Source organism: Lethenteron reissneri, chromosome 49, assembly GCF_015708825.2.
Source record: "Lethenteron reissneri isolate LAM-NWPU_2019-01 chromosome 49, ASM1570882v1, whole genome shotgun sequence".
Taxonomy (NCBI): Eukaryota; Metazoa; Chordata; class Hyperoartia; order Petromyzontiformes; family Petromyzontidae; genus Lethenteron; species Lethenteron reissneri.
Genome location: NC_083827.1, coordinates 6,008,387 through 6,022,211, shown reverse-complemented (window position 1 = coordinate 6,022,211; position 13,825 = coordinate 6,008,387). Strand labels below are relative to the sequence as shown.

The window sequence follows — 13,825 nt, the reverse complement described above, 5'->3', positions numbered from 1 at the left end:
GTCTCCCCAATGCTGATGTTGACACACCGCACCAGGTAGTCATTTGAGGCCGAGTCGACCTAGGGGAGGCCCAGGGCCGTTTCAGAACATCGTGACTGGTGTTGATCGTCAGCGGGAATTGAACTCGGATCACCGGATTCGTAGCGCAGCGTGCTAACCGCTGCGCCACCGCTCCCCACATTCAACACACACACGAGCACACACACACACGAGCACACACACACACACGAGCACACACACACACACACGAACACACACACACACGAACACACACACACACGAACACACACACACACGAACACACACACACGAACACACACACACGAACACACACACACACACACGAACACACACACACGCGCCCTCCTACCTAAGACACCGTGCGTGGGAGGGATATCACAAAAAGTAATACCTCCTACATTATTAAATCAATAACATTTTATTTATTTGGCGGGACCCGTGGTGGTGGCGCTACAGGCAGCGCTCGGCGCATCTCGCGGCGAACCCGGCGACCCGAGCTCAAATCTATTCCCGGCCTCGGCTGACATCGGCCGATGTCAGAACCAGTTTCGGGGCTATTCCCCCCTCCCCCACTTCGCCATGGTGCAACGACCAGCGTGGTGAAGTATGGTCAAACAACACCCTTGGCGACCCGCACTGGACCGGCGCTGCTTGGTCAAGCAACACTGTCCAGCAGTAGATCTAAATACGGGTCCGTGAACTCTTCCTCTGCCGCCCGTCCAAACGGCAAAGCGCGTGGATCTTGCCAACACTCGCACACGCCTGCGTCTCCTCGTGCGCCCGTCTGCGTTTCTGAAAGTAAGCGGCCGTGCGATGGGAGAGCAGCGGTTCTAAGTGGGCCAAGCGACGCCGACAATCCCAACTCGCGAAAAAAAATGTCTGGGTCCACGGCCCCCGTGGTGGCGAGACTCCGAAACGCGGACGCCGTTGGGAAGGTCGGTCAAATGGTCCCTCCGCGGTGGTCGTCATCGTCCGATGAAAAGCCTCCCCCAGGTCGCAGTCCGATCTCTCTCCGTCTCGCAATCCCGCGGCGCGACAATTCACCCAGACGCCTGCACGCGATGATATAGGGGATGTGTTTTTGGGGGTTAAATCGCGTAAATATAAATGCGTCGTTAGACCCGCCGATGTTGTGGATTTGCTCTCCAACGCGCCGGTGTGCTGTCCACGCGACAAACCTTACTAAGTGTCGGCTGGTGGCGGGTTTAACGACACATATTTACGCGATCTAACCCAAAAAAAACAACCTATATTATGGATGATATTGGTCGCGAAAGCCTACTGTGTATTAAACTGACCTACACACGAGCTGATTAATTCATTCCATTTCCCTGCTTGCGACGTCCTCTTGACATGACCACCAATTAATATCTAAAGTGTCTGCATCATTTAATAGCAATGTTACGAATTAAATTACAAATGAATAACTTCCATTTCAGATCGCGCCGTTCGGTCAAAAGATCGCCTCGCCCCCGTTCATACACGTGGATATTTCAGCACTGCCAATGAACAAAAAAGTGAAAATTATTAAATGCTACACCAGACGAAAAAGAAATATATTGATAAAATATATTATATAAAAAAAACCCCAATAGATTGTTTTAGGGCATTCCTGATGCTCACTCGTGTCAGGGATTAATGTCAGACAAGTCTGTGCATGTCAGCGATGTTATACGATGTCCTCACCCGGCACACCACGTCCAGTATACATATCGTGATGGCTGTGGCTTCTACTTAGTCACGTGCCACCTACTGCAGTCTACCGGCGACATGACGAATATTCAGGAATAAATTAATCCCCAAACGCTGTACGTAATTATAGGTGGCACCATAACAGTAATCATCTGTCTGTTGTCTGGCTGTGTTTTTATGCGTGCGTGTGCAGATTCATGTGTGTGTGTGTATATGCATTATGTATGAGTGTAGTGGTTAGCGCGCTGCACTACTAACCCGGCGACCCGAGTTCGATTCCCACTCATGGCCAACATCGGTGACGATTATCTCAACCGATCCTGTGTCTCCCCTAGGTCGACTCGGTCTTAAATGAGTACCTGCTGCGTTGTGTAGACATCATCACTTGGGTGGTGTTGTCCAGCCATCCCCTTCGTGTGCCGTACCGCCCTTCATAAGCGTTCGCGGACAGCACTTGCCCTAATAGTCTGTTAAAGGCTATACGGCGAACCTTTGTCTTTGCCGTGCATCTGTGCACGCACGCGCGCGTGTGTGTGTGTGACAGTCGTGGGGAGCAGAGGTGGTGAATCTGCCAGTCATTTCTGTCAATTACCTGGGCCTGCCCCACGACCTCGCGCCAGCGAGCCCTCTTCCGACGGGGAGGTCACGGCCCAGTGGTGCCGCGCTCGCCGCTTGTTGCCGAGGTTGACGATGCCGAATCCGTCGACCCGCCCCCCTCCCCCCCCCACCGCCGCCGGTTACTACCGCGGCGCTGTGCAATCGCACGAAAACGTTTCTACTGCGCGCCATCTTGGTTCACGGCGGACGCTAAAGAACGCCGCGACGTCTTTCGGTCGAGAGCGCCGGGGACCACCGTGTGCCAATAAATAATTAGATGCATAAATACACCGCAAATGTACTCAACTGGGATCACACACGGGAATCATTGCGCCCGACCGGCAGACCGACGCATAGGGACAGCTGCCACGGGGGGTGCCCCTAGGCTAGGTCACAGAGCACCGATCATCCTCCCCGACTGGCAGGCCGAAGCCCCAGGTGGTCACTTTTGCAAATAAGGCCCCGTCCTGGTCTCTTGAGTTCTCACCTGGTTAAACAAAACTGTGAAGAAACAAGAAACTGCACCTAGCCTGGCACACGCACTGTGGTGACTCCACCGCCACTTAGACGCGAATGGTCCCCTCTTGTGTTGTCTATGCGGAATTTGCCTTTAGCCATCGGTCTGTTCACGGTGTGCTGACGCGCCTGTGTGTGTTGGGGAGCAGTGGCGCAGTGGTTAGCAAACTGTGCCACAAGTCCAGCCAACCAGGTTTGATTCCTGGCCACGGCTAACATCAGTGGCGAGCGATACCTGAACCAGAACTGGGCTTCCCCCTCTTACCAATTCATATATAGCGTGCGTACAATTTGGTTCAATCAAAAAACACTGCAATGAAAAAAAAAATCAGTTCATGATTTGAATCTCCACAGCGCGTGGTGACGTACGCTCACACAGCACCCCCATGACCGATGTGGTTCGAGAAGGGTTCGTGGAGCAGCACGCAGATGGGATGTGAAACTCCCTTCCCGTGAGCGTCGTGAAGGAGACGTACCCTGGCTCGCAAGGCGTACGGCGGTTCGGGCGAGCGGACCAATTCGCCAACTGTTTCCATCCGTACGTGGGGGATCGAGCATTGCCCCCTCTCGCAAGGCCGATGGGTTTTCTCTGGGTGCCCTGGTTTCCTCTCCACTTGTATTATCAGCAAGACTCCTCATTAATCGGCGAGCGGACCAATTCGCCAACTGTTTCCATCCGTACGTGGGGGATAGAGCGTTGCCCCCTCTCGCAAGGCCGATGGGTTTTCTCTGGGTGCCCCGGTTTCCTCTCCACTTGTATTATCAGCAAGACTCCTCATTAATCGGCGAGCGGACCAATTCGCCAACTGTTTCCATCCGTACGTGGGGGATAGAGCGTTGCCCCCTCTCGCAAGGCCGATGGGTTTTCTCCGGGTGCCTCGGTTTCTTCCCCACTTGTATTATCGGCAAGACTCCTCATTAATCGGCGAGCGGACCAGTTTGCCAACTGTTTCCATCCGTACGTGGGGGATCGAGCGTTGCCCCCTCTCGCAAGGCCGATGGGTTTTCTCCGGGTGCCTCGGTTTCTTCCCCACTTGTATTATCAGCAAGACTCCTCATTAATCGGCGAGCAGACCAATTCGCCAACTGTTTCCATCTGTACGTGGGGGATAGAGCGTTGCCCCCTCTCGCAAGGCCGATGGGTTTTTTCCGGGTGCCCCGGTTTCCTCCCCACTTGTATTAGCGGCTGAAAATATCATACGAATAGAAACCCGGCGAAGCGGCAGCAGGACCCTGATGATAGAAAGTTCCAGGGCTCTGTGTGGCTCCCCTGGATAAAGAAGTGAATGATTTAGAATGTATTGCCATTCACCAGTGGATTCACAATAATACTTTCATTTGATGTAGCGTAATTCATGCCAACAGCATCCCACAACGCTGAACATTAATTGTATATTCACCAAATCCCTTATTACAGCCACTGCCGAGCTAATTAAATCCCTACTGCTACCACCACTGGCAAGCGAAATGAAAAATGAATAAACGACTTAAGAAATGGCACCACAACAAAGAGAACAAACAACGACAGAAAGTTTCCACAACAAAGGAATCGTTTTGTGTATAGTACGGGAACTGAACTAATTTCCAGACGACTGCATTGGATAACCTCCGATTAGCACGGTTGGCTACGTAAAGTCCGAAAGAAGTTCAACGTACATACATACGAGTCATTGCTATGCCGTGGTCATTCTGAACCCCTATTCCTAGAGAGAGCGCATCTGTTTTGTTAAACTAAGCACCGTAGCTTTGATCCAGAATCATCGCCAGTCTGGTTCAGTGTCTCACACTCTCACACGTGGCCATTCTGAACCCCTATTCCTAGAGAGAGCGCATCTGTTTTGTTAAACTAAGCACCGTAGCTTTGATCCAGAATCATCGCCAGTCTGGTTCAGTGTCTCACACTCTCACACGTGGCCATTCTGAACCCCTACTCCTAGAGAGAGCGCATCTGTTTTGTTAAACTAAGCACCGTAGCTTTGATCCAGAATCATCGCCAGTCTGGTTCAGTGTCTCACACTCTCACACGTGGCCATTCTGAACCTCATTGAGAGAGAGAGAGAGACCCACACCCGGGGCTCGAACCCAAAAACTCGGTGGTGCTGGCTCCGTGTCTCTGACACGGCCATTATGTTTCAGATGTGGCCATTATGAACCTCATTAAGAAAGTGAGAGAGACACCCAGACCCTGGTTAGCAGTTTCCTGTTCGACAACAATCTATTACATTTCGATTTGAAGCTTTCGTGACTGCAGGGATTCATCTTCTTGGTTATTTAGGTAAAGTCACGTAGAATGGAAAAAATAAAATAATAAAAATAAAACATAAATTATTTTATTATTTTTTATTTTTTATTATTTTATTTAAAAAATAAAACATGAATTATTTTATTATGTTTTATTTTTATTATTTTATTATTTCCATTCGACGTGACTTTACCGAAAGAACCAAGCAGATGAATCTATTACATCTCAAACAATCTGGGTTCCGAAAAAAATACAGCACCACATCTGCTGCATTAGACAATCTCTAAAGAAGCTTGACTCAATTTATCACTCGGCCTTAAGATTTGCATTGAACTGCCCATATAGGACTCACCACTGTGATCTCTACATTGGGTCAAACTTAACATCTCTTAATGTTCGATGGCTTGTGCACCAGATCTTATTTATTCACGATGTACTTACAAAACAATCCGCAGATTACCTGCTGGATCTCCTCTCTGTTTCGAAGAACAAATGTGACCTAAGGTCTTCGCTCATTTACCAGCTTCACATTCCTTATTGCCGTACAAATACTGGAGGAAGGGCCTTTGCTATTGAGGCCCCCCAAGGTCTGGAATGCAATTGCCAATAAACTGCCACTTGAATCACTACCTGTGAGATCTTCACTCAAAACTGCTCTAGAGGAGTTGTACACCCCTAGCTGCCACTGCTATTCAGTGGCCTGAAATCAAATGTTTTCGTTCTGGATGACCGCTGCAACATATGATCTTTTGTTTTGACTTAGTGTACTGATCTTTAAAGGTGCATTTGAAAAATGTTGATACTCCTACTGATGCTCCTGCTGTTGTGGAGTGACTCATGCAGCCAGCTATGGCTACAGGGTTTGGTGGTACATGTTGTTTGTGTCGTTTATTGTGAAATTTCGGTCACAGTTCCTATGATCACTGTTACATTTCTTATGGCTTTATTTTGGTGATTTTCGAAAAGTTTTTTGGTTTGGCCATGTTTGTTTGTTGTAGTACGGAGTAAGAATGATGGCTTTAATCTAAGTTGTCTTGTGGTTGTTGTTGTTTGACTTGCATCCCACTGGGATTTTTGCACAGCGTTGGTGTACGGTGCTTTTTTTCTGGAAGAAATTGCAGTTTTTTCCTGGATTTTTATGTTTGCGCATGATCACTTTAAGATGTTTTCTTGTTCCTGTTTTAGTTTTTTGTTTGTTGCGGTTGCACTCGATTCAAGAGCCGAATGGCTCACAGGGCTATACTGTACCAAATAAATGAAACTGAAAACTGAAACTGGGTTGGGACCCAGGGTCTCAATACTTCTGGCTCAGTGTCTCTGACACGGCCATTCCGAGCCTCATTACGCAAGACACAGAGACACGAGACTGACTTTGGGCTTGAACCCAAGTCAGCATCTCTGTCACGGCAAACACACAGAGACTCGCCTAGACAAACTACGGGAGGGGGGTGGTGGTGGTGGTGGTTGAGGAGTACGACCGCTCTCGTTGAACAACATTTTTTTAAACAAAGAATGGAAATTCCGAAAGCACGAGTTCACCTCTTGCAGCTGCAGCTTGCCATCGGACGTCACGTCGTAGATCTCCATGAACCTGCTCTTGACGTCGTACAGCTCCTTGTCGCCAAGGTCGCTCTGCGGAGGGAACGCGCCAAGCGGTCACGTGCATTGAAGCGCTCATTTTGCACAACGGCGAACGCACAAGTGCGGTCTAACAGCGACCGCGGTGGCGCGATATTAATTTCAACGACCTCGCCTGGTGTGCAGGAAGTCGTGGGTTCGATCCCGACTCTGACCGCCTGCCGTGTATTTGGAGTTATTGTCTTTGAGTTGCGCGGCCTTTTTGCGTCATTTGGTCCAACGCCATGTGAGACTAGGCTCTAAGAAAAGCTGTCTCGGGTGTGGACCAATTTCAAGGACAGTGCATACATTATCAGAGTTGTGTTTTTTGTTTGCATTCCGACCGCAGGTATTGTGGTCAATGCAAACATGAGTCAGTGTAAAAAAGGGTGTCAGTTTTGTTGCCAGATAAAAGGGTAAAAAAACAATTCTCATATTTTGCTACTGGCAAAGGAGGTTCCAATGGAGTTTAGTTTGAGTTTAAACGTGGAACTCGGTTGCAAAGCACAACAAGACGTTGTGGAATCATCATCATCATCATCATCTCCATCATCATCATCAAAGTACTAATTTATTTCAAAAGTGCTCGAACAAGAGTCACCAAGCGGTGGTTTCTCAACAGCTAAAATTCATTTTTCACAAATAAGCGGCGCTACTCAGACGTCGTGGAGAAAAAATTAACCCGTAAAAACAAAGTTTTTTACTATATTTACTTTATATGCGTGGCATCGGTTTTATTTTTTTATTCATTTCAGTTTTTCTTGAGTAAGAGTTTCATTTTTATCACATTGGTATTTTAAATTAAATATGAAATATTTTTTTTCCTAAAAAGAGGAAAATTTTGGAAAAAAAATTTTCACCAATATAAATTGTCACGCACAACGAGTCTGTGTGCAAAATGTCAGCTCGATTGGATCACGGGAAGTGGGTTAAAAAACGACCGAAAGATTTGCACGGTCGTAAGCGCGCAAGCAAGCAAGTGAACTTAATATAAAGGATTTAAAAATGCATCCCATTAGCGACATTCATCAACGTTTAGCGGAGCACTGCACTTAAACTAAACAACCATTTTTTTTTATTTTACCACGTAAGGCCCTAATGAGGTCTGTAGCTCTTTTTTTTCAGAAGCGACTTTGCCACAAATGATGTCTCAACGAAGTGGGCTTATCATCATTATCATCATCACGTGGGAATTTATAGCAGCAGCGAATTACTCTAAACGCGTGGTGATGCTGATTCTAAACGTGGAGGGGAAAAACCGGAGGAACCCAGTGTAAAAATCCACGCGACCACGGAGAGAGAGACGCGCAAACTCCAAATATACAGCAGCAGGCGTCCGGGTTGGGATCATCATCATCAAAGTATTTACTTGAAAGGTGTTCGAACAAGAGTCAGTGTGCAGTGGTTTTCCCAACAGCTTACCTGTCAACCCATACGGTTCACCGCGTATTTTTCTACGGGAAAATTGAGTCTGCAGGTCCACACGGCGTACAACCGTTTCAATACGGGCAAAACAAATTGTTTTGTCCATTTCCGTGTGTTTCTCCCTTGTGATGGGACTTTGTAGGATGAACGTTGAGATTTATACGAAGCACGGGGCGACCAAGGTCTGAATGTGGTCTGTATTAAGGCAGGCAGCTGATAAGGGCTCACGAGGTATGCAACAGCCACATTTCACAGATAAGAGGAGTGGAGACAAATACATCCCATTAGTCGCGTTTCGTCACCGCTTAGCGAAGCGTCGCACTGGAACTGGCCACGATTGTCAGCTCATTGAAGCGGCTCACCCTGCGGAGATTTAAATCAGCTAAATTCTCGTTTGGCGCCAGTTGGATTCCATCTCCCGGCGCGGCAGCAGACACAATGGTGATGGCGGTGGGGGGGGGGTGCTAAGTTTATTAAATCTCCCTCCCCTTGGCCTCTATCCACCCAGCAGCGAAATCGGCCACAGCCGCAGTCAACCGATGACCAGGAGCCAGTGTGGCTGGCTCCCACCACCCTTCCAAGGCACGTGACCGGCGTGGAAAGCGAAGGCCGACATCAAAGGGACCCTTCACAGCCGAGCTCCCACGAGTGGAATGGCAGCGCATCTTCCACCGGCAGTGACGCGAGCTAGGCTGTTGCAGGGCTGCTCCTTCACCTCGCACCTTACCCCCCCCCCCCCCCCGCCACCTCCATTGCCCTCGCCCAACACACTCGTACAGTTATTCCAATTTGGCTGTCGGCGTCGCCGTTGTCACGGGGTGACCGATGCGTTCGTTTGGGCTCTCCCACCGAGCGGGGAGGCATCTCCCCCTCGTTAGAGGGCGGCCTTCCTCGGCGGTGGCCGTGGGAGGAGGAGGAGGAGGAGGGGGGACAGGAGGGGTCGATGTCTTTGAACTCCTCCATTTAATTGCCCTCTCCACCACGCTTCAAGGTTTCGACAGCTTCCCACACGCACCCCCCTCGCCCTGCAGAGACGTCAGCCTCACGGCGAGCCGACCGGGTTTACTTGTTGTATGTTATAAGCACGTGTCTACAAAGCTGTTCTCCTGTAACGCGATGATAAATGTATTGTAGGGAACAGGTTTTTTTTTATTATTATATATCACGCGGATGCGAATTGGGTATAACGCGATCGAGCGAACGGAAGCACGTCACAGTGCGAGTTTGGAATAAGCGGGTAGCATCGTCGCACAGGGCAGTGGGATACTGCTAGATGCTTCCTGATAATCAAAATTATTATTATATATCACGCGGATGCGAATTGGGTATAACGCGATCGAGCGAACGGAAGCACGTCACAGTGCGAGTTTGGAAAAAGCGGGTAGCATCGTCGCACAAGGCAGTGGGATACTACTGGATGCTTCCTGATAATCAAAATTATTATTATATATCACGCGCGGATGCGAATTGGGTATAACGCGATCGAGCGAACGGAACCACGTCGCAGTGCGAGTTTGGAATAAGCAGGTAGCATCGTCGCACAAGGCAGTGGGATACTACTGGATGCTTCCTGATAATCAAAATTATTATTATATATCACGCGCGGATGCGAATTGGGTATAACGCGATCGAGCGAACGGAACCACGTCGCAGTGCGAGTTAGGAATAAGCGGGTAGCATCGTCGCACAAGGCAGTGGGATACTACTGGATGCTTCCTGATAATCAAAACTATTATTATATATCACACGCGGATGCGAATTGGGTATAACGCGATCGAGCGAACGGAAGCACGTCGCAGTGCGAGTTTGGAATAAGCGGGTAGCATCGTCGCACAAGGCAGTGGGATACTACTGGATGCTTCCTGATGCTAGCCACGCGCAACCTCCTTCTTTGTTCGGCCGTGCGTGCAGATGTCACGTGTTATTGCGGACTGTGATCTACCCCCTAAATTCTAGACGATCCATTATAACGCGATTTAAACATCACGCGCCGTTTCTTCAGGCGTGCAACAACGACTACCGCGTCACAGGAGAACAGGAGAGTGTGCGTCGAAAACTTCTTTCGCATCATACGCAGCCGACCGTGCTGAGCGGAGGGTTTTAAATCCCAGACAAAATCGAAGTGATTTCCTGCCAAACATCTCGCTGGATTCGAGATGTTTGGGGGCGAGCGGTGTCCAGAGCGAGTAGTTTGCGGGGATGCGCCTTTATCTGCGCGCTCTGCCGTCGAGACGGCCTTCAATGTGTCGCCGCTGCAAACCTCCCTGGCGAATATCTCCCCTTGAGTGGCGCTTCGCTTTAATCAAAATCATATCGCACCGTGAATAACGCTGCGATCCTTTATTTAATCAGGCGTGGCGCAGTGCGTCAAGACGAGGGGGGGGTGTATGGCCTGATTCGTTATTGAGTTTTAATTTTTTTTTTAAGAATAAGATTTGTTTCGTGTCGGAGGAAACCAGATTTTTCCCGAAGAAATCCAGCTCAAATAATAAAAATCATCATCATATTCAACGAATTCGTGACTTGGCAATGGTGCACGAGTAGCATTAACTAACAAAAACAAACAAACAACACGTTTGTCAACGGCACTGTGGGCAGCTATTGATTTGTATATACACACAGTATATTTTCTCATTGTATAGAATTCAAAACAGATATATATCTGTTTAAGAATCGATGTTACGATGGCGCTTTGAGTGGCAGATTTGCGCCGGGAAGGCTCCACACGTGTGTGAGCTGAATCACAATGTGCGTGAATTGCCGTAATGATACATAATTACACATAACTAGGAATAGGCCGATGTTTCAGGCAACGGGCCTTCTTCGTGGGCCACGTATAGAAAGTCCAGCACGGTATGGAGTCCGAGGGGGAGAGAGATAAGAGTTCGACACTTCCACTTGTTTAATTCTAGATTTGAAGTTTTCGTGACTGCAAGAATCCATATTCGGTAAAGTCACATAGGAAAAAAAAAATAGTTGTTTTAATTTAGTAATTTAATTTAAATTTAGTTAGTTCAACACGTAGGCTTTCGCGACCAATATTATTCATAATCAACGTTTTTGGGTTTAGATCGCGTTATTTATAAATGTGTCGTAACCCTCCACCACCCGACACGGCCAATCAGTAAAAAAGTGTCACGTTGACAATTTAGTTGTTTGTATTTTTATTTCATTATTTTTTTACCTACGTGACTTTACCGAATAAAACCAAAGAGCATTCCACTTGTTTATTTAGACCGTGGGCCTGGTTGAGAGTGGCGCGTTTGAATGACGAGCGGTGCTTGAAGAACCACGTGAACAGCTGCACCGATACAGCAGGAGCTGCTAAGTAGCAGGCAAGCCACGCAAATCCTTCAATAATTAATCACGAAGCGTGACGAATTCTCGCCGGGGTCCCCACGGTGTAAACAAATGCCACCCGAAACGTCGCCGATTAAAATGTTTGCTATCACGCTAAGTCCACACACATTGTTATTTATTGACAAAATGTCGAGTTTTTTTTTTCTTCGCAATAAAGGTTAGACGATCTAACCCAAACAACCTTAGACGATCTAACCCAAAAACCCTTTATTGTGAATAATATTACTCTTTGCTTCTTTCGGTGAAAGTCACGTAGGTATAAAATAAAAAAAAACGGAATAAATCACAACGTTTCGATCGCAACACAAGCGGTCGTCCTCAGGCAGAATAAAAAATAATCCAGCAGTGGAGCTGCTGAACTCGCGAGAGAGTGGCTACGACAACAAGGCTATAGATGTGGCGATGGGCAAGCAAGCGGGGTCTTTACCCAAAGAACCAGAGTAATGGATTCCTGCAGTGACGAAAGCTTCATATCAAGATTGAATAATATTGGCCGCGAAAGCCTCCGTGCGAAATCTAGATTTGAAGCTTTCGTGACTGTAGGGATCCATTACTCTTTGCTTCTTTGGGTAAAGTCACGTAGGTAGGAAAAAAAGATCACGACGTTTCGATCGCAACAACAACAAGGAACCGTCTTCAGGTGAGAGAAAGAAACAAGCCACTGTGACGTTGCACCTGAAGACGGCTGCTTGTGTTGCGATCGAAACGTCGTGATCTATTAATTATTTATTTTTCTACCCACGTGACTTTACCGAAAGAACCAAATAGTGAGAATTCCTGCAGTCACGAAAGCGTCAAATCAAGATTGAACCGCCTCTACGGGGAAGATTTCCACACAACTCAGATATCACTTCAACCGAGAAGATGGATCCAAAACTTGGCAATCTTTAGAAGGACGTTGATCAAGCAGGTAAAGTGTTCACTGTTGTGTTGGCCGACTCTCCGAGTTGCATTACATTTATAAGTCTGCTAAGTTTGGATCTTTTTAAATCCTTTATATTAAGTTCACTTGCTTGCTTGCTTGCGCGCTTACGACCGTGCAAATCTTTCGGTCGTTTTTTTAACCCACTTCCCGTGATCCAATCGAGCTGACATTTTGCACCAGACTCGTTGTGCGTGACACTTTCTTTTCGTGAAAAGTTTTTTCCAAAATTTTACACTTTTTAGGAAAAAAGCAAATTATATTTAACTACCAATTGCTTAATGGTGGCAGGCAATCATCTGACCCATAGGTGGCAGCCATCTCAAGCCAGAGGACGAGAGGACTCTAGCCGCCACGCATATAAAGGATTTATAGTGAAAAACTTTGTTTTTAAGGGTTAATTTTTTTTCTCTCTCACCTCGTTCCCTCTTTGAATTTCACCCCCAGACTTTCACCCGTTATGGCAGCCCCTCCCCTCCCTCCCCCCCTAGGATCGATATAATGCCCCCGTCACAGCATGCGTGTTTCTCTCTCACCTGAAGACGGTTGCTTGTTGTTGTTGCGATCTAAACGTCGTGATCTATTTATTATTTGTCTATCTACGTGACTTTACCGAAAGAACCAAAGAGTTCCTAAGTGTTAAACTCAGTTTGTATTTTTATTATTATGTTATTGTTATTTTGTTTGCTTGTGGACCACTGCCAACGCAGCTGCAGCTGCAGCAGCATCACCGCCGAGTAACTCATTGAACAAAGAAGGCTGCTTCAAAGTTGGTCTCGAGGCAAACGTGTGCGAAATGTGACCGCGCAACAAATGTATGGAAACAAAGTAACTCGAGGGGATGGGACCCCGCTCGCTGATTACTAATCTAGTATATAATTACAATAACCCCCCCCCTCAAATCGTTGCACCTGATGAGTTAATGATGACGTCACCCTGCTGCTGCTGCTGCTCTATATAAGAACGGGAGACACAGCAGAGCCTCACCATTCTGGCGAATTGCCCCATGATGCTGGATACAATTACCAGCGAAACGTCGTGCTACTCAAATTGTAAATGTTGTGGTTTCACGCTTCAACACACCGGTGGGCTAAAGCAGTGAACTATTTGTCCTTTGTCAACGTGACACTTTTTAAATCCTTTATATTAAGTTCGCTTGCTTGCTTAGAACCGTGCAAATCTTTCGGTCGTTTTTTAACCCACTTCCCGTGATCCAATCGAGCTGACATTTTGCACACAGACTCGTTGTGCGTGACAATTAATGTTCGTGAAATTTTTTTCCAAAATTTTACTACTTTTAGGACAAAAATATTATATTTAATTACCAATTGCCTAATGGTGCAATGCAATCATCTGACCCATAGGTGGCAGCCATCTCAAGCCAGAGGACGAGAGGACTCTAGCCGCCACGCATATAAAGGATTTATAGTGAA

General features: G+C 47.4%; 1 protein-coding gene across 2 annotated transcripts in view; it reads right to left on the bottom strand.

The window, feature by feature from the left end:
• LOC133354902 (secretagogin-like) overlaps positions 1–13,825 on the bottom strand; it is an 81,119-nt gene that overhangs the window by 43,487 nt on the left and 23,807 nt on the right. For both annotated transcript variants that reach the window (XM_061572086.1, XM_061572087.1), the window contains exon 4: positions 6,608–6,700. In XM_061572086.1, coding sequence (XP_061428070.1) covers positions 6,608–6,700 — 93 coding nt within the window. The remainder of the gene's footprint in view (positions 1–6,607; positions 6,701–13,825) is intronic.